The 20255-nt window shown below is 30.5% G+C and overlaps 1 protein-coding gene across 1 annotated transcript; it reads right to left on the minus strand.

The window, feature by feature from the left end:
- Positions 1-714: 714 nt before the first annotated feature.
- Positions 715-19839, minus strand: LOC124374282 (juvenile hormone esterase-like). The gene is given in 9 exon segments (XM_046832523.1): positions 715-763; positions 1461-1620; positions 3455-3655; positions 5265-5450; positions 12997-13111; positions 13113-13154; positions 17691-17852; positions 18151-18309; positions 19771-19839. Coding segments are annotated over 7 exon segments (834 nt in total). The 5' UTR covers positions 19777-19839; the 3' UTR covers positions 715-763; positions 1461-1620; positions 3455-3491.
- Positions 19840-20255: the final 416 nt, after the last annotated feature.

The raw sequence follows: 20255 nt of genomic DNA on the forward strand, positions 1-20255 counted from the left end.
TTGTAACATAATTATAATAAATGGAAGCTATTTTCAACATAGATGTATCAAATAAAGTGTTTTCTTGTTTCGAGAAATGCTTTCTCAAATTCTTCTTGATAAGTTAAATTATAAAACCGTTAAAGTTAATTGAAGGACACCTTTTAGCTTTAAACATAAAAAAAATTATTTATTTTGTATTTATTTGTTAGTTTGTTTTATCTCAGTTCAAAATATTTTTTGATATTGCTTTGGTTTAAATATTTTAGGCATTTTTTTGTCAGTTGTGATTTATATCGGTAAACAAATACAGCAGCTATGCAACATACTGTTGTCATAATCAATTAACAACATCCCAATGTAAACTAATGCCATTGATATAAATACAAAAGATTTTCAAAGTTGGAAGTTATCCTATGATAATACACAGTTTTAAAATTAACTGCACTGTCTTATGCTGCCACACACAGGGCAAATTGTTCAGGACAGCAAAACAATTATTATTTAAATGGTTTATAAGTAATACACTGAAAAAAACTAAGACATTAAGAACTAATTACAATTTATTGTATAATAAGTTGAAAATTAATCATGTGATCACTTACCAATAACAAATCATTTACGTTATTCCACGAGGAGGGGATTCCCTTGAAGATAGAAGTCCCAGATTTCATTTGCAGCTTCTTTTTCTTCAATGCTGCCAGGTTTAAGTCCCAAAAAGGATGGTACAAGGAAAACTCACGTTTGTTGTTTATCTTTTCAAATACACTTTCATTTATTCCAGCTGTTAATAGAAAGTAGAATTTAACATATTTGTGCTGGTTTTACATAAAAGTAAAATGAATAAAAATTGACTAGGAGATTTTGTGAATATTGAGTTAAGCTCCATTGACCTTCTGTGTGTCAATGGTTACACAATCATTTGTGTAGTGATAATAAAATGAACATAAATCTGTAAATCATTTACCTACATGTGGTATTTGCAGTGAGTAAGGAAAGTTCTATGCTGATTACTTAAAATACAAACAATAGTGGCCCAAGAATTGAAACCTGTGGTACTCTACATAAAATATTAGCCTAATGGTGTCCTATTGTCAAACACAATTTACTGCCACCTTTTGAAAATATATGATCTCGACCACCTAAGAACCTCTTCTGAAAACTCTATTACCCTACTCTATTGAAAATTCCATAATTTGAAAAGACTTAATTTCTAATAATAAATATTAATTTAAATGTATAAAGACCCAAATCTTTAAACTCTTTTCCAGATGTATCTAATGGTGTTGAAAGTAAGGACTACAATGTCTGGTAAGAAAATGGAGAAGGTTTTTGCCATATTGTTAATAGGCAATGCCATAAACACTATTAATATTGTTAGTGCCAGAAAATGTGGTTTAATTTAGTCCACAGTCCTCAAATAATTACTATTTATTTCATTAAAAATATAAAAGCTATTCAACAGGAAATGTTATACTTACTAAATGCAAACACTATTCCTTCCTTTACAGTACACCCCAGTATGACAGGAACCTGAGCAAACTGCCCTCTCTCCATGAGTCTGTGGGGAGTGTCGGGTAAGGAACACTCTTCTCCTATGACTTCCACACTAGGGGTGAATATCAGAGAGTTCATTGCCATCTAAGAAAAAGAAATAAAATATACCAATATAACAGAGTATCAAGGGATCTGACAGGGACATCTATGAACAGTCTGCATGCGGTCAGACTGATAGATGGACCTTTTCATACCATAATTTATAGGGTTCTTTAGACAAAGCGAAAACCTGAACACCCAAGTTTCAAAACCCTTTTTTATCAAAAGTTATTGCACATACGGTCAGATGGATAGACAAGCGAAAGGACTGACCCTTTAATCCTAAAAACAACAAGATTGTTCTTTGGACCAAGAGGAATCTACATATCAAGTTCCAAATCAGTAGGAGATTTCTATAATCATCTAATTATCACACAAATGGACAGACAACAACACAATTTCAAGATGGTCATGTCAGGTCCTAATGGCAATGTAATCAATGATTAAATAAACGGATTTTAAAGAATATTTGTGATCATCCACATTTTACAAAAAAATATCCCTTCCGGCTCAGTCGGAAGAAAGGTAAATTTCACATGTGGCTGTCAACTTGATTTTTAGAACTCAACACTGTGGTCAAAAAGTCATTGGATGAAATATTGATAGCTAAGGGTGAAGTAAATTAATTCTTAAAGGTTCCTTCTTAAGTAGCTCATATTCAACAAAAATATTTGGTTGATACCTCTGGTTAAGTTAATCATCCGCTAAACTCAACCTTTGATGAACCAATCCTCCTAGTCTACTTATTCTCATAATTGAATAAAACTCCTTCAAGGAAAAGAAAACACATTTTACAATTAATATTCATCTCTTCTTCAGATGTTGAACTGTAAAAGATAAATTTAACTCTACATTGCTACTAGATATTGCCATTCCACCTTGTCTTGCACTGCAGGCGTTTTGCTTTGGATACCTGTCCAATATCTCCTGACTTGCATTTTGTATCATTGGTAGTGGGGATAAAAGTATAGTGTTGTAATAGTTTTATTTATGTTTAATATTTTTGGTTCTTGATTTCAGATGTTGGTCGTTGACAAACAACATTTTTGTTAAAAAGCTTGGATTTTGGCATATGAGCACTATGGTTTTTTGTGGGGAGTCTTAACTTTGACATATTTTTTTTGTAATACAATGGTTTTTTTATATTTCCTAACTCAAATTTATAATTAATCTTGTTTTATGATACATAATATATAATCAATAGAATGACATATATATATATATATATATATATATATTCTGTTTTGTAGATATTTTGTTTTTGTTGCTCATAACAATCCTAATACTATCATTAAATTCAAGTTATCCTTTGTCTACAATTCACTTTAAACAAGGAATTAGTGGAACCCATTCTAATACCTTCAAAAAACATTCCTTCTGAGATGTGAGATGTTTAAAAAAATTAATTCTCAATATCTTTGATAAAATAATTTACATGCACACACATGGTTTTTGTGGCTGCAAATGTATATCAAAGATAATAGAACATTATTTCAAATGAATTACATTTATTTATCTAACACGTTATTTCAGTATAGCCCTATATAGACTGACTGTTTATTAAAATGAAGCAAATACATAATGTTTTACCCTAAAAATTATGCAAAAGCCATAAAAAGGTATTGTTTTAAAATTTAAAAACTGAATTGTCAGTTTATAATTATTTTCATAAGTAAATCATAAACTAAATGGAAAACTTATAATTGGTGAATAATTTAGTCAGTATTGCTGTTTCAGTTAGAAGGGATGAATTTTATTTAAAAGTAAAAATATCTAACAATGCTTTGAGAGATATAATACATTTGTACAAAAATCTATAGAAAAATATACTATAAAATTGGTTTGATGAAAATAAAATTAAGATAACAGTTCTGTATACCTCATTTTTGATCATGTCTTTGGTAGCGAACACAATATCATTGGCAGAGACAGACTGAAGGAACTGGAATTACTTCTTCAGGGTTCTCAGAGGTACAGCCCAAACTCTTGGCCAGTTTGTAGGCATTCTTTCTAGGATTTTCTTGAAGAGCCCAAGGATTTAGTGCAAACCCACTTTGCATAATAGCCTTGTGGAACAAACCTGCAAATTATTTGTACTGAATTATACAAATTACATAAACTTGGTTATCTGTTGTGAATATTAAGATAATAAAATGTATTGTAGCAATCCCTGGCTTATCAGATACATCTTTTTATTTTTAACATTAAAATATTGACAATACTTATCTTAAGTTGTATGCAAAATTTTAATCCTTATAGCATATTCTTGAGATGTCTTGTGGATAGACAAACGATCAAACAGAAAAAAAGTTGTACAATCCCCAGGCAGACAGAAGAGAAATTCTGCCACCCTACTGAGTGGTAGACTTAATTGGTGCTTAGTCAAATCCCATGAGTAGACAGGCATGTATCTATATTAAACTCATTCTTGTCTATGTAGAAATGAAGTTTCTATGTAAAATTTAAAATCTACAGACGTTCTTGACATCTATCAAAAAGCAGACAAACAAGGAGGTAGAAAGACAGTCACACAGAAGAGGAATTTTGTGACAACCCATAGTGATAGCTAAGCAAAATATACAGAATTTCAAGATTATAGCTAAATCAGTCCTGAGCTATAGGTATTGCTAGCTCAGCCAAATACCATGGAGGGACATGCACCATCATCCAACTCTTTCTTGTCTTTATAGAAATAAACTACATAAATATCAGAGGAAAATAATACTATAATAAACAAAAATACTAAAATAAACTACAATGGAATATCAAAGGACCTAATAGAAGAATGTAACAAAAATCTTAACAACCAATCCACCAAACGTCACATGTTAAAATATCAAATGTTTGTAAGTTTACAACTTTGTTTATTGTATGATATTTTTCGTTGCCATCGTCATTACTCATAAGAACGATGTAAAGTAAAAATTTTCGCTAAAAGTTCGGCCAAATTCCATAGAGTGATGTACCATCAAACTCGATGTTTCAAGTCTATAGATAATTTTGTTCTCAAGATATAATGCAGACAGACATACAGATATGAAATTTTACCAATCCCCTCAAGTCATAGGCTTCACTATGATGTAGTTGAGGACACAAAACAAAAAACTGTTCTCATGACTTTGTTAAATTATAAAATGTATAACTATTGCTCAGCCAATTAACTGGAGGGATAAGTAAACAAATTCATATAGGCTACATTTGAATGAAAACCAGTATCAACATGTAGAAAGTCTGTAAAACCTATACAAAACTTTTACTTTTGCTGATGTACACATTATGCAGGACTCAATGGCAGTGCGTTATTGAAATCATGTAGTGTCTGCTTGTCTGTCTGACTGTCATTCTGTCTGCCCATCTGTGTGATAATTCTTGATAGGAAGATCATTATTGATTTTGGGGTCAAAATATCAAAGGGCAGTCTGTTCTTCTGTGCATAATTTTTGATTGGACAGTCATAGAGATTAGAAAATTGTTATACAGTATAGTTCCTCTAGATACAAAGAAAGCCTCTACAGATAATGGGGTCAAAAAGTCAAATGGATGGCAATGTTTGTATTTTTCATATATGTAATAACTCATTTGTTCTTCGGGTCCTTTGATGCTCTGTTATATTTGTTTATTTACTTACACATCGTAATGTGGATTTTTACACTTACTAAAGGATTTAAATCTTATTTAATGACAGTTACCTCTGGAGGGTGGGCAAAGCAGATGATATGCCACAGAAGCTCCTCCAGCACTGATACCAAAGATGGTAACATTGTTGGGATCACCACCAAAACTGTCAATGTTGTCATGGACCCACTTCAAGGCCAAGGTCTGATCCTTGAGTCCTGCATTTCCTGGGACTTCCTCATTCTCCAGAGACAGAAACCCTAAAAGAACAAAATACTTTAAAAAATACACAAAATCAAAATAAAACTATTCATTTTAGTTCTCTGTTTAAATTTTAAATAATAATACATTTAGAATAAAATCCTTCTACAACTAATTATTGATTTTTTTTCATAACTAGATATAAGTGTAAATCTAATGACTGAGAACCCTTTTCGAGACATTATCAAGGGATTTGGATTTGGTGTGTTAAAAACTGTAGTCACCTGCCTGAAGATTAAATCTAGCAGGTACAGTATTATTATCATGTAACTTTGTAATGTAGTTTTTTAAATTTAATAACCTGTATATTTGGGCAGGCCATCTTTTAATGTTCTGTTTTGGTCTGTGTGACCATAACATAAATGGAGCCTTTGCTTTCTGTAAGGTAATATCTTATGAATTGAACTAATTTTTGTATCTAAAACTATGATAACACACTCAGCAGTAGGCTTAGCATTATTAAGGAATTGTATGTACTCTTATCCCTAGCATCAATAAAATCACTATAAGTTTGTTAGAGATGTGTTATGTTTCTTTATAAAGCCAGATTGAAATTGTTGCAAAATATTTTCTTCTAAGTTGGCATTGTCAAATGATTAATTTTAACTTATGTTGTACAGATTTTAAGAAGTACAGAAATTGGTATTAACTGTTCTATAGAAATAAATAATATTCCATAGTTCTAATAGTTCTATAAAGTAAAATATAGAGATAAAAAGCAAAGAGTCTTGTCTTTAAGTCTACAAGTCCTAAGTCCATATATGTAGATATTTTAGATAGAGGGAAAATAATACTGTTTAAAAATTATCAGGGCATACACCATTCCCCCAACAATTGATAATTCTCTGACTTTTAAATTTATTTTTTCTTGATTGATTAGGAGAAGTGGGATGAAGAGAAAATATGTTATTACTGGTTTATAGATCTCATATAAACCAAGGTGACCTTTTCTGAATATATAAGTAGTAACGTTTTGTAAGTTAGGAGGAAATTGGGTCTAATTCTAATTATGTAGATTCCCTGATAATGCTTGTTAGCAGCAAAGAGTCTTATCTTTAAGCCTACAGGTCCTAAGTCCATAGCGAGCTTGAGTATGACTCTGTCTTCTAGAGTAGGGCCCAATGTTACACGATTATAGCAATCAAGGATGTACAGATGAAAATATTATTGTGGATAATCTAGGAGTTTTCTGAGCCGATTTAGATGTTAAAAAACTCCAATTTCCTGCTCTTTCAGCTCATCTTACTGGTGGATTTGTTTTATATAAGGATTTGTAAAATCACAATCTATCAGAAAAAGATATATTGGTCTGAACTATTCCTAATATACTTTTTTTTTTAAAGATCCATGTTTTATTCTTATTTTTGTTTAATATCACTAAGGTGATATTTTAATTATTACTTATTAATTAGGATTTAATAGGATTTAAATAATACGGCACATGTTCACAACACAATGTATTCTTCTAAGCATCTTCTTAAATCTATCTTACGTGGAGCTGTGTGCCATTACAATACTGGTTCACTGCCACATTCATATAAATATAGATATGTACTATATAAAATATACAACATATTACCAATATGTAACATCCTCCCTTTTTTTTAATAAAAATAATAAAACAACACAAACAGATTAAAGTTAATATAATTATGAAAATGGATGTTACCAAAAACTTTCAAACAAAAGTTATCTCTAAACAAAGTCATTCAAATGAGCAGGCTTTCTGATAGCCCGACCACATCTAGTTGTTTGGTTTTGCACTGGCCTATCAGGAACAACATTAGGTCTTTCAACAACATTTTCTATATTGTTATCATTTGGCCTACCCACATCATTTTCTACAATTAAATCATAATTAATTATTTTTACCAACTTCATAATAACATTTTCTCAACATTATTCTATTTCTACGATACACTTGCCCATATTTATCTTAAAACTACATAGCTTCGTGGGGGAAAGCTTAACTTTTCAATTACTTTACCACCAATCCACTCTTTACCTTTTTGAATCAAAACATTATCACCTTTCTCAAAACTACCAAGTGACTTTGATTTTCTGTCATAATATTTTTAAGATTTTTCATTTAGGGTACTTCTGTTGACATTAACTATTTTAGGCTTGAGGTCATTAGTATTTACAGGCAATTTTTACTTTAACACTCTATTCAAAAAACAATTGTGCAGGACTGACATTCACATTACTAAGAGCAGTATTTCTGTAATCTAAAAGTAACAACTCAATATCCTTACCACTATCCTTGGCCTGTCTCAAAAGATTTTTGCATATTGCAACAGCATTTTCTGATCTACCGTTACTTCTAGGATAAAATGGACTACTTGTCACAATTATGAAATTGTACTCATTGGCAAAAGATTTGAACACTTGAGAACTATAGGGAACATTGAAACAAAGCGTTCTGGCACACCAAACTGAGAAGACTCTAATAACACTGTTAGCTGACTTATCATACAATTTTCTCAATTCTACCCAGCTAGAATAAGCATCAGTAACTACCAAATAATTTTGACCACCATACTCTAGTATGTCACTATATACAAATTGCCACGGCCTACTAGCCGTTTCGTGAGACATTAATGGTTCTTTTATGTTTGCAAACCTATATTTTTCACATATCTGACAGCTCAAAGCTAGGTTTTCAATGTCTCCGTTTATGTTAGGCCAATATAGAATTTGCCTTGCTCTGGCTTTACATTTAACTACACCAAGGTGAGATTCATGTACTAAATTTAGCATACTTTATCGCAAAACAGAAGGAACGATGATTTTGTTGCGAAAAAATAACAAACCATCTTCATATGATATTTCATCTTTAACTTTATGATAAGTTTTCATTTCATTACTCAAACTTTTATATGAAGGCCATCCTTCATGTATGTATTTAACAATACCTTTCAAAACACTATCATTCTCAGTAGCACTTTTAAATTCTAGTTTTTTACTTTCAGACATACTTAACTGATTTTTTAGGCTATGAACATAACAGATTTTTCAAGTTCACTATTCAAATAACTTTCATTCTTTTCATTCATTTTACATGAAACTTTTCTAGACAATAAATCTGCTAAAATATTAGATTTTCCAGGTAAGTATTTAACTTCAATATTATACTTAAGTAGATTAAGTTTAAACTTTTGTAACCTATTAGAAACCTTATGCATGTTTTTTGAAACAATTGAAACCAAAGGCTTATGATCAGTATATACAGTAACCTTTTGAATAAATTTATGATACTTTGACAGGGCAAAACACATGGCTGCCATCTCCTTATCTATTATGGGATACCTTATTTCTGTATCGGTTAACGTTTTAGAAGCAAATGCTATCGGATCTGAATGAATTTCCACCTTTACCAACTACGACTAGAACTGTTTCAGATAGTAACTATTCCTTTAACTCTTGTAAAATTTTCAAATATCTCATGCTCCAAAGCTGATGAAAATGTAAAAATTTTAAAGCAAAACAGAAATGTGAGACCGGATGCCTTGCCTTTAAACTCCCCAATAACTCGGATCCAAAGCCCCACTTAAATAAATTAAACAAAAAATACAAAAATAAAAGCATAAAAATTTTTCACCAAAATATTAGGGATTTACAGATTCGTGTTGAATCTTTAGAAATAACACTATCCGAATTAGACCCTCAAATAATTGTGTTAACAGAACACAATATGTCAAAAATCAAACTTGAACGCTTTAACATAGAAAATTATATTTTAATATCAGAATATTCTCGTACTACAACTTCGGGAGGAGGTGTAGCAATTCTCTCAAAGGAGGGTTTAAGGGGGAGGCAGCTGGTTTTTCCAACTGTTGTTGAACTTTGTCAGGACAAATTATTTTGAATGTTGTTTAGCTAAATTTAAGATAGAAAAGTATAGTTTTATATTAGCAGGAGTTTATAGAACACCTCAATTTAACAATAACGAATTTTTAGATAGATTAAACTCTCTTATAGAATTTGTTGTAGCAAAAGACAAATATTTAATCATTACAGGAGATTTTAACATTAACATGTTAAATGAATCTAAAGAGACAAAGGAACTTAAGAACATTTTAAATCGCCATGGAATGAGTTTCTTAATTGATTTTCCTACTAGAGTGACACCAACATGTAAATCCTGTATAGATAATTTTTTGACAAATATTAATAAAAATGAAGTTAAAGTTTCAGGAATTATAACAGCCTTATCTGACCATGATGCACAAATGCTCGAACTTCTGCAAACCCAAATAAAAACTGGGAAAAACATTAACTTTTGTTGGAAGACAATTTTCATTAAATAATATGGTACTTTTTAAATCTTTATTGGAAAAAGAAGATTGGCTCCCAGTCTTTTACTCAACAGTCAATGAAAAATATGATTGTTTTGACAGTATCTTCAGATACTATTTTAATCTTTGTTTTCCGCTTACACAAATTAAAAAAGAAAATAAAAAGCACACTTGGATTACACAAGATTTAAAGGATGAAAAAAATGAAATAATTTGTCTTAGTAAATTGTCAAGGCTTACAAAATCTGATAATTTAAAAAATGAAGTTAAGAATAAAGTTAAACAATACAATTCAAAACTAACTAAATGTAAGAAAAAATTATTTTGATACCAAAATCAAAAACACAGAAAAATATTAGTAAAACAACATGGCAAATTATAAATAAAGAAACAAAAAAGAATAAAAGTAAAATGTGAAGGCAATCTTGTACTAAAAACTAAAGAATCATCTATTAGTGATCCATCTCTTATTGCAATCTCCTTTAATGATTATTTTATAAATGTGACAGATGCACTGTTTAAAGGATCTTCCTTCAGTACAGCCAAAATATGACAAATGTGACAATCACAAACCTGGTAACACTTTATTAAAATTTCAATGCCCGCCCTTGACTGAAACAGAATTGATACAAATTTTTGACTCTCTCAAAAATAAATCGTCTAGTGGATATGATGGAGTTCCAGTGAAATTGATAAAATTTGTCAAACATTCCTTAAGTAAACCATTATTGCATTTAATAAATTCTTCTCTCATTACAGGCATATTTCCTGACAAATTAAAAGTTTCAAAGGTTATCCCAGTCTTCAAAAAAGGCTCAGCAACAGATATTCAAAGTTATCGTCCAATTTCAATTTTACCATCAATCTCAAAAATTTTTGAAAGAAACCATGTATCATAGGTTAGTCAAACATCTAGAGGTAAATGATCTTTATGACAAGGCACAACATGGATTTTCTAAAAAATAAATCTACTATAACAGCATTGGTAGAGTTCACTGAATCTATAATAGAATCAGTTGACAAAAACGAAAATGTAACAGGAATATTCATGGATCTGTCAAAAGCTTTTGATAGCATATCTCATGACATTTTACTCGAGAAATTGAAAGATTTAGGAATCAATAACATCCATCTAAGATGGTTTGAAACATATCTTTCCAATAGAAAACAGTATGTTGAGATATCTCACATAGAAAATAACAAATTACAAAAATTTCAATCTAACATCCAAATAGTAAGAAATGGAGTACCTCAAGGGTCTATTTTGGGTCCTTTATTATTTATTTGTTACATAAGGGAAATGCCAAAGTGCCTTAGTATTCTTGAAAATAACAAAAACCAGCTCTGTTTATTTGCAGATGACTCAAACTTAATCATTTCTGCCAAAACAGAAGCTGAATTAGAAATAACGGTGTATTTGGAACTTTCAAAATTACAAACATTTTTCATTGACAACAAATTAGTTCTAAATACGGAGAAAACTAACTTTATTTCTTTCAGTACCAAACAAAGTAGAAAACACTCAAGTCCCAATATCTTATTAAATGATTCCTGTTTGGGTCAAGTTCGCAATACAAAATTTCTAGGACTAATCATAGACAACAACCTTAGCTGGGATTTGCATATTGAACAGGTGATAAATCGTATCAATTCTGGAATATATGCTATTAAAAGACTGTCTTATTTATGCAGCTTATCAGCTTTAAAGATGGTCTTTCATGCCCACATTCAATCCCATATTGCATATGGAATAGGTGTGTATGGAGGAACCACAAATAAAAATTTTAATAAAATTCTTATTTTGCAAAAAAAAGCGCTGCGAATAATGTTAAAAATTGATAAGGAAGAATCAGTTAAAAATCATTTCACTGAACTAAATATTTTAACAGTGCATAGCCTTTACATTTTAGAATGTGTGATGTATGTTAAGACTCATCAGTCCAGTTTCAAGAGTCACTGTGAAAATCATACATATAACACTAGAAATAAGAAGGAATTAGTATTACCTAAGCATAATTTGGAGTATTATAAAAAAAAAACTTCTTATGCTGGAATAAAATTTTTAAAATCAATTCCAAAAATAATATCAAGTGTTCGAGACATTAAAGAAGTTCAAATCAATGTTAAAAAAGTATTTAATTCAAAAGGCATTTTATTCATTTGAAGAATTTTATACAATATTATGATTTTACTCATAACTATTATAGTAACTTATTTTTAGTGACGCTATTTATTGTACTCATGTGCAAAATATAAATAAAGATATTAAATAAAAAAAAAAAAAATACCCTTGTTGAAGGAGACATGCTCCAAACCCAAAATTAGATGAATCAACAAAAATGTCACACTCTTTCTTAGGATCAAAGATTTTAAGCGATGTTGCCTCAGCAATCTTAGACTTAAGTTTTTTGAACGCTTCTGAATGATCTTTTGTCCACAAAAAATCAACATTTTTTTTTAGCAATTGCCTTAAGGGCTCAGTTAACTGACTCATGTTATGTACAAACTTAGATAAGTAGTTAGTTACACCTAACACACTTTGCAATTCTTTTTTACTTTCCGGCTCTTCTAACGCAACAATACTTTTGACACGTTCAGGCTCTGGAGTTACGCCTTCTTTAGAAAATATCATACCAAGATATTTGACACTGCTTACTTTATGCTGTAATTTTTTAGCATTGAACTTAACATTATTTTAATTATTACTTATTAATTAGGATTTAATAGGATTTAAATAATACCGCACATGTTCACAACACAATGTATTCTTCTAAGCATCTTCTTAAATCTATCTTACGTGGAGCTATGTGCCATTACAATACTGGTTCACTGCCACATTCATATCAATATAGATATGTACTATATAAAATATACAACATATTACCAATATGTAACAATTTTGTAGTATCGTAAGGACCTTTTGCATTAAACAATTTTCAATAACACTTTTAAGGAGCAGAAAGCAGCATGAGAGCTGTGACTGTCCTAAGTGTTGCTTGTGTAGAGACTCAAGGATATTTTAAACACTTTTTTTTATAGGTTTAACGCCTTATTAGCAAGTGAGAGGACTGATGAGGGTGAGTGCCACTCATGATACAAAATATTAAATAAGACTTTCATGATCTAAAATTGATTCACACAAATCATGCATTAATCAAAATTATGTGATCAGGGAACTAATCTGCTTAGTTACGAAAAACTTAACAAGTCACTGTTTCATAATTAAATAATTCAATCTGATTCTTACCAAAAGCTCCACATCTATAGTTGAAGGTAACTACGACAACCCCTCCATACAATAGATAATCTGGACCATTGCCCTTGATATTTCCAGAGCCACCAGCAAATCCTCCTCCATGAATAGAAAATTAGGACTGGTTTTTGGGAACTGCTTTGCTGTGGAAGCTAAAACAGGATTTAGCTACAAAGAAATGAAATACTCAATGTAGGAGAATATTATTTTACATATAACTTGTTCTGGCATTCAAAAACACATCTTGTAGTTACACTTATTCTTTGAAGGTAACAAAGTAACTTATATACTTGTAGGTAGTTAAAAGACTGCTTTACCCACAAAATTTGAAAATAAATGTACATTCTGAATATGATACTTATAAAATTATCAGTAAGGGCCAGAATTAGTATTCTAATTTAAAAACCAATAATAAAATTGAATTCTAGTAGTCTAAATCTCAAAATATTAGTTCCAAATAATGATTATCCATTAAAAGTCTAACACCAGTATACTTGCACAGTTGTCTTTCATTATTTAACATTTGTTAAAAAAAATGTCAACCAATTTGTTGATTTTATAGTGCATGAATATACAGGGATGCTGAAAAGTCTTGAAACCGTCTATACAATATCTTCTGTACTCGTAAATGTACAAACATAAAACTTTGTACAGTGTCCATAGGGCTTAAAATTGAACTTTTTGATGTAATCATTAGCCACCATTATCTGGCTATGATATGGCATACTTCTTTGTTTGACTATCCCTTTAAAATGATGTGCACACCACATTCATGCCATGGTATATTATTATAAACTATTTATAATTTTTTTAAAGGCAAAAACAATATAGCAAGTTTTGTTTTTCATGTTCTTAGTTCAAGATCTTAATAAAGTGCTGTATTTTCACAGGTGGTTGTAAGGTGTTACATAAGAATAATTCAATCATTAGAATGGTTAAAAATTGTACCATTGATACTCTTATTAATCTATATTGCTCATGGATACTCATTTCTGCCTAACAGAGAGTTTACTTTTTTCTGAAATGAAATCCACAAAACCAATTTATTCCAAGAGTACATAGGGAGATTTGCCCTAAGTGGCTTGTTAAATCTTGAACCCTACTGCCCTATATTTAAGTGGAAACAAGTTGTCAGAGAAGTCCTTAACCCACTGATGGCACCATGTTTAATACTTTCAAGAGATTAATCATTAAAAATAAAAACATCTGGAAAACATACAATCTGTGTCAAGTTGTATAAAAATTAAGATCTGTAAGTCAGTGAAGAATAGTAAGCGCTATCCATCTGGTCAATATTATGAATGAAACAAAAAATACCAAACTTAAAGAAGTGTTGACATTAAGAAAATTATAATGGTGAAAATAAACTGAAAGTCTGTATTTCTGTAACCTAATCCCATACTGCAGCGTTTCCCAAACGGTGGGTCGCGGCGTTTTTTAAAGTAGTGGCTGTTACATCTATTTACGATGGAGAATTGGCTGAAAACTGGATTTTGTGTTAAGAGAAAACTGGAATCTACTGATGAAGGTGCTTAATCGTTCGTCTACTAGCAATGACGTTATAGTGCGAGTATTTACAAATGTTAAGAAAGAGAAAAAAAATTTTTCGAAAATATTGTCCTGAATACCTTCAATATGGATTTACGTTCATAGGTACGGAAGAAGAACCTTTACCACAATGCGTACTTTGTTTCGAAACCTTGGCTAACGAAAGTATGAAGCCTTCAAAACTTCAGAGGCACATTTCAACAAAACATCCAGAATGCTTGAATAAACCTTTGATGTTTTTTCAAAGTAAGAAAAAAGAACTTATTTCGACTCGGTCAAATATGGAGAATGTGTCATCTGAGCAAGGCAATAAAAAAATTACTATGGCCTCTTACCAGCTGTCTTTGCTAATAGCAAAAAATAGCGCTCCGCACACAGCAGGCGAGAATCTTATTTTGCCCGGAGCAAAAATAATTTCGTCACTTCTGCTTGATGAAAAATCAGGTCAACATATAGGGCTTACAACCGATGGAGCTCGTGCTATGTCGGGAAAATGTACGGGCCTAGTAGGTAAAGTCAAGGAAGTAGCTCCGTTAGTTGAATGGACCCACTGTAGCATCCATAGGGAGGCTTTGGCGGTTAAGGGAATGAATCCAGACCTCAAAAGCACTCTTGATGACGCCGTAAAAATTGTGAACTTAATAAAAGCACAATCAAAAAACTCTCGGATGTTCGCTGTAATGTGTGATGAAATGGGAAGCGACCATAAGCAGTTACTTCTACATTGTTAAGTGCGTTAGTTGTCACAGGGAAAGGTACTTTCCAGATTGTTCGAACTTCGAGACGAAGTTAGATTGTTTTTGGTTCAAATTGAACACGATGGCAAAGAAAAGGCCAAACATTTTCTTTGCGATTGCCTCAATGATGAGCCTTGGCTGATAAAACTGTCATACCTAGCTGACATTTTTAGCTCTCTAAACATCCTTAATCTTACATTACAAGGAGAAGATGTACATCGATTCTTTGTTCAAGATAAAGTGGATGCTACTATTAAGAAAATTGATAGATGGCATCAAAAGGTACAAACAAATAAATTTGATGCATTCCCATTGATGAAACGAATTTGTGGATTTCCATGAACTGACAGTCGATTCAGTAACCTCAGAAATTATAATTGAACACTTACAAGGCTTGTCATCCGAACTGAGGCGATACTTTCCACCAATAGCAGCTACTAATAAGTGGATACAAAATCCATTCGACGAGGATAATTTAAAGAACGTCAACTTAGCAGCATTTGAGGTATGTACACATTTTTACATGAGCTTTTTGCTTAAATTTTATTTTTATTCAGAATTTTTAAATGCCGATTATAATTTTTTTATTGTAATTAAGTATCACACTATATCAATTTTTTTCTGAATTTTCAATGGTAGCTATTTTTGTTCTTGTGGGAAAACATTAACTCTTTCAGAAATAGATGACAACTGGTTGACCTACAAGCTTCAGTTTTTAAGCGTTGCAAAATTACCTTCTATAAAAAATATATTTTTTCTTCTTTCAGGAAGATGCTTTAATTGAGTTGTCCTGTAATTCCACCATGAAAACCATGTTCAAGAAGAAAGGTTTGACCTCATTTTGGCTGAATGCTAATCAAAGCTATCCAGTTTTGTATGAAAAGGCAATGATATTCCTAATGGTTTTTTCAACAACATATCTTTGTCAGCGTGCCTTTTCAACCTTGGTTCACATCAAGAATAAGTATAGAAACGAATTGGTGGACGTTGAAAGTGATTTACGCCTCAAAATATCATTAATTTTAATCCTAACATTGAATTACTTGTTCAATCAAAACAATGCCAGAAGTCACACTAGTATTATAGAAAAATTATTTGTAATCTTGAATAATCAATAAACTCTTTCTATTTTTTCAATACTAAGCTGTGTACATATTTATTTACATTTTAATTTTTTTTTTTCTATACACGTATATAAGTATAAATCATGTGTATTTTATATTAATGTTATATATACATATGTATATATCAAATCACGGGTGAGGGATGGGTCGCGGATGTGAAAAAACATTTGGAAGTGGGTCGCCAAACATAAAAGGTTGGGAAACCACTGCCATACTGTATTCTCTAAAGAAAATGTCTGTGTCTAACAACTTGCTGTTGACAATTAAAAAAATCTAAGAATCTTTTTCATATTATGAAGTTTAATATTTGAATTTCAAATCTTCATTCCAAAATCACTCTAAATTTTCAAGGATTAGTCCTAACAAGTTTCAAGTTACAAACCATGGTTTCCCTCTTTCCTACAATAAACTGCTTTATCCAAACATGTTCCTTCCAAATTAGTCTTACACAATGCATAATTCAAAAAATTTCTCTCCATCCTTTAGCCTGAATTATACAGATTTTTGTGAATATCATATAGGAATAATTTAACAAAGTCTTGGAACTTTATGAGATAAATCGAAGAACGATTGTGTCAAAACAATTGCTGGAAACTGCGTAAGTGAGCAAGGTACTCAGAACAGCTCATTAAATAACGATACAAAAAAAGAATGAATGAATTGATTTTTATTTCCCAAATATATGTACAAAATTACAATCCAAACTGTACAATTAACTTCTAAATTTTTATTACATTACTGAATGGAGTTTGAAATGAGAACAAAGACTAAAACATCATAAGAAATAATCATCATAGAATAAACATCATAAAAATAACATCATGTATAAAACATTGTCCTTGGGAAATGAGCCTGCATGGGCTACAAGATTTCAATATTGCAACTATTGCCTTTTGTCAATAAATTAATGAATGTACAGTACAAATGAAATATTCCTAAGTTGTGTCGTTCAACTTTATTTATTAATTTTCCTTTATTGACAAAATGTTTTGAATGGACAAGATTTCTTTAAAATATTTGTATTTGATCTTAGTTTTATACAAATTCCTTCTTAATAATTAATAAATTCTAAGATATGGAATACTTCAATGGTTATTTATTCTTTGATTAAATGTACTTTTGCATTATGCACTTATACAGACAACATTCTAAAATAATATAAATTAAATATTTTCAATGTCTGTTGTGTTAAAGAAGAACAGATATCATTGAATGATCGATTATCAAACAGATAGATTCTCAACGATAAAATGTGTTGTATACAAACTACACACTGTACCTCATTAATGAAAACATTGAGGTAAAGACAATCCTCATCTCCTATGCTCTGTTGTTCATTATTTTTCTCCAGGAATGGGGCAGCAATACAGGTTGTTTTGGGGTCAGGTCCATCTTGGAGAGCATCTCGTACACCTTCCCAGCCTCCGAATGGTTGTGGTGGCTGTTAATCAATTGTAAAGAAATTATTAGATAGAATATGTATTGATTCTATCAACAAGGACCAAATGGAGGTAAAACATAATTAATGTAACATATCATTTAGAGAAGAAAGAATTTGGAGTGCCTGTATTATAATTATTTATGGGAGTTCATCACGCCAAGATCTGATAATTAATCATTGTAAGAGATCCTAAAATAAAAATTCTGTGGGAGTTCCCAAAATTTTTTGTAAAATAATAATAGCACTGGCATACAATAAGTAAATAAGGTATTATTAAATGCAATAAACACCATGTTACCTTAAATCTCAGTGCTCCCAGTGGTGGTCTTCCAAAAGGAATTCCTTGAAATGCATAGTAGCTGTTATCGGTGAGTATAGAGTGCTTGATATGTCCTCTCAGCTGTCCTAACTTGGTATGTATCACAACTGTATTCTCCATGTTCACACAAGAGAAAGACTGGTTCAGAAAATAGTGTTTAAAAATATGGTCTATGAAACTTTGTTGATTATCTTATCTTACAATGACAAATGCTTGTTTTACTTATCTCATAACTGTTCTAAAAATTAATCACTTCAATGTCACATTTGTGCTTTGCCATCATAAGAAAGTAAGAGATGACAAGCAGATTTTCAGGATCACTTAATAAGTGATGTTATATTAAGAATAGGATAAGATAACAATAGAATTTGCTCTAGTTAGTTTGTTATTTGTTGGAATTAATTTGAGCTTTATAGGTCGAAAATTTAAATTATGTTATTGAACAGAGTACTTTACTCCAGACTTAATACAAAGGGAGATAGTCTCAGTGCATTCAAATCATATGCATAGTTTTTTTGTCCTATATTAAATTAGAGATACCTTTTAAATAAGTACTTATCGAATATACTTGTAAAATACTGTTATGTTTAGTGTTTACAACGACAAAGAAGTAGTAAGTACATTCATTATCAGAATTGAAGAAACTGAATCATAATTTATATTAATAATGGTATATGTATGTACTTCCCCGTATGTTTTTTAGTTTTTTCTAAATACTTGTATGATGGGACTGAATGAATTGCCAAAATTTTTATGAGAAAAGGTATGATGAGACTAAAACATGTATGATTTAGATACATTGAGTGGGTTTTGCCTATAACAATGAATTGATGCTGATTGTCAATTGTCGTTTGTATAAATATTCTGAACCTGATTTATATTTTCCTTGGGTTTGTTTTTGGGTGAGGTGCCTTGTAATTAAATCAGTAGTCTAATATTTTAAAAAAACATATTGTATCATTCATTATGAAATTTATTTTTAAAATAGTTAGATGCATTTCAATTCCATACACTTGTTAATGGAGAGTCCATAGCCAAACATTGTTTTGAATGTAATACTTTATAATAACATTTTTTTATTGAGTTTTTTTTTAGTATTTTTATTAATTTTTATATGATTGAACATGTGGGATATTGTTTTGTTTCAACTTATCTTAACATGTCTTTGTGTGGATAACTGATAATATCATTGTGTTGACAAAACACACTGATATTTTGCAATTAAAGAAAACTCTCAGAAGGAAAATTAAAAATTCATCAACATTTATTATTGTTTGATAGTAGTATATAACATGGCACATAAAAATTATAATTTAAGTGCTATTTGGGTGTTTAGGACATGTTGGTATCCCATCCAAAATTAAATTCTGGAAATGGTTTGGATTTAAAATATTATTTTTGGGATGTAACAAATCTTACACAAAAAGTTTTTGAACTAAAATTACCAAATTTTTGTTAAGGAACAGATTATAACCTTGTTGGGACGTATGTATACTGTAATTACAATACAGTGAACAAAACACAATTATATAATTATTTTTATTAAAATATATTGGTTCTGTTTGACTGTTATGGTAAGTATGTTTACTAAACACTCACCAACATTGTTGAACGCAGACCATAACTGTTGTCTATTGGGAACTCTGACAACTGATAAGTTTCTGACAAGGCCACATTAATTGAAACTGATAGAGCCAATATAGGATCATCCGTGAGGTACTTTGTTTATATTTAAATGTTTAATATAAAAATACGTACAACTGGTAGTATAATCTAGAATAAAGAAAAACTATATTTTAAGTCAGGGTGTGAATAACAAATTTTGAAAATTATTTTTTGTTCATTATTTATTTTCTTCTTTAGATCTGTAATTGGAAGAGGATCATAAAGGCTTTGCTTATGACTTTAGATAAACAAATATTTAAGGGGATAAAATAAAACTAATAATTTTACATCGGTCTTGTCGATAACCATTGTAGCAAAGAGAAAATCCCAAAATAAACCTAAATTTAAACAAAACTGAGAATATATGTCATTTTATTATCTAATTTACATATCAACAGATATGATAAAGTTACTTATGT

This window comes from Homalodisca vitripennis, unplaced genomic scaffold, assembly GCF_021130785.1.
Source record: "Homalodisca vitripennis isolate AUS2020 unplaced genomic scaffold, UT_GWSS_2.1 ScUCBcl_7737;HRSCAF=15542, whole genome shotgun sequence".
In the NCBI taxonomy this organism is placed as follows: domain Eukaryota; kingdom Metazoa; phylum Arthropoda; class Insecta; order Hemiptera; family Cicadellidae; genus Homalodisca; species Homalodisca vitripennis.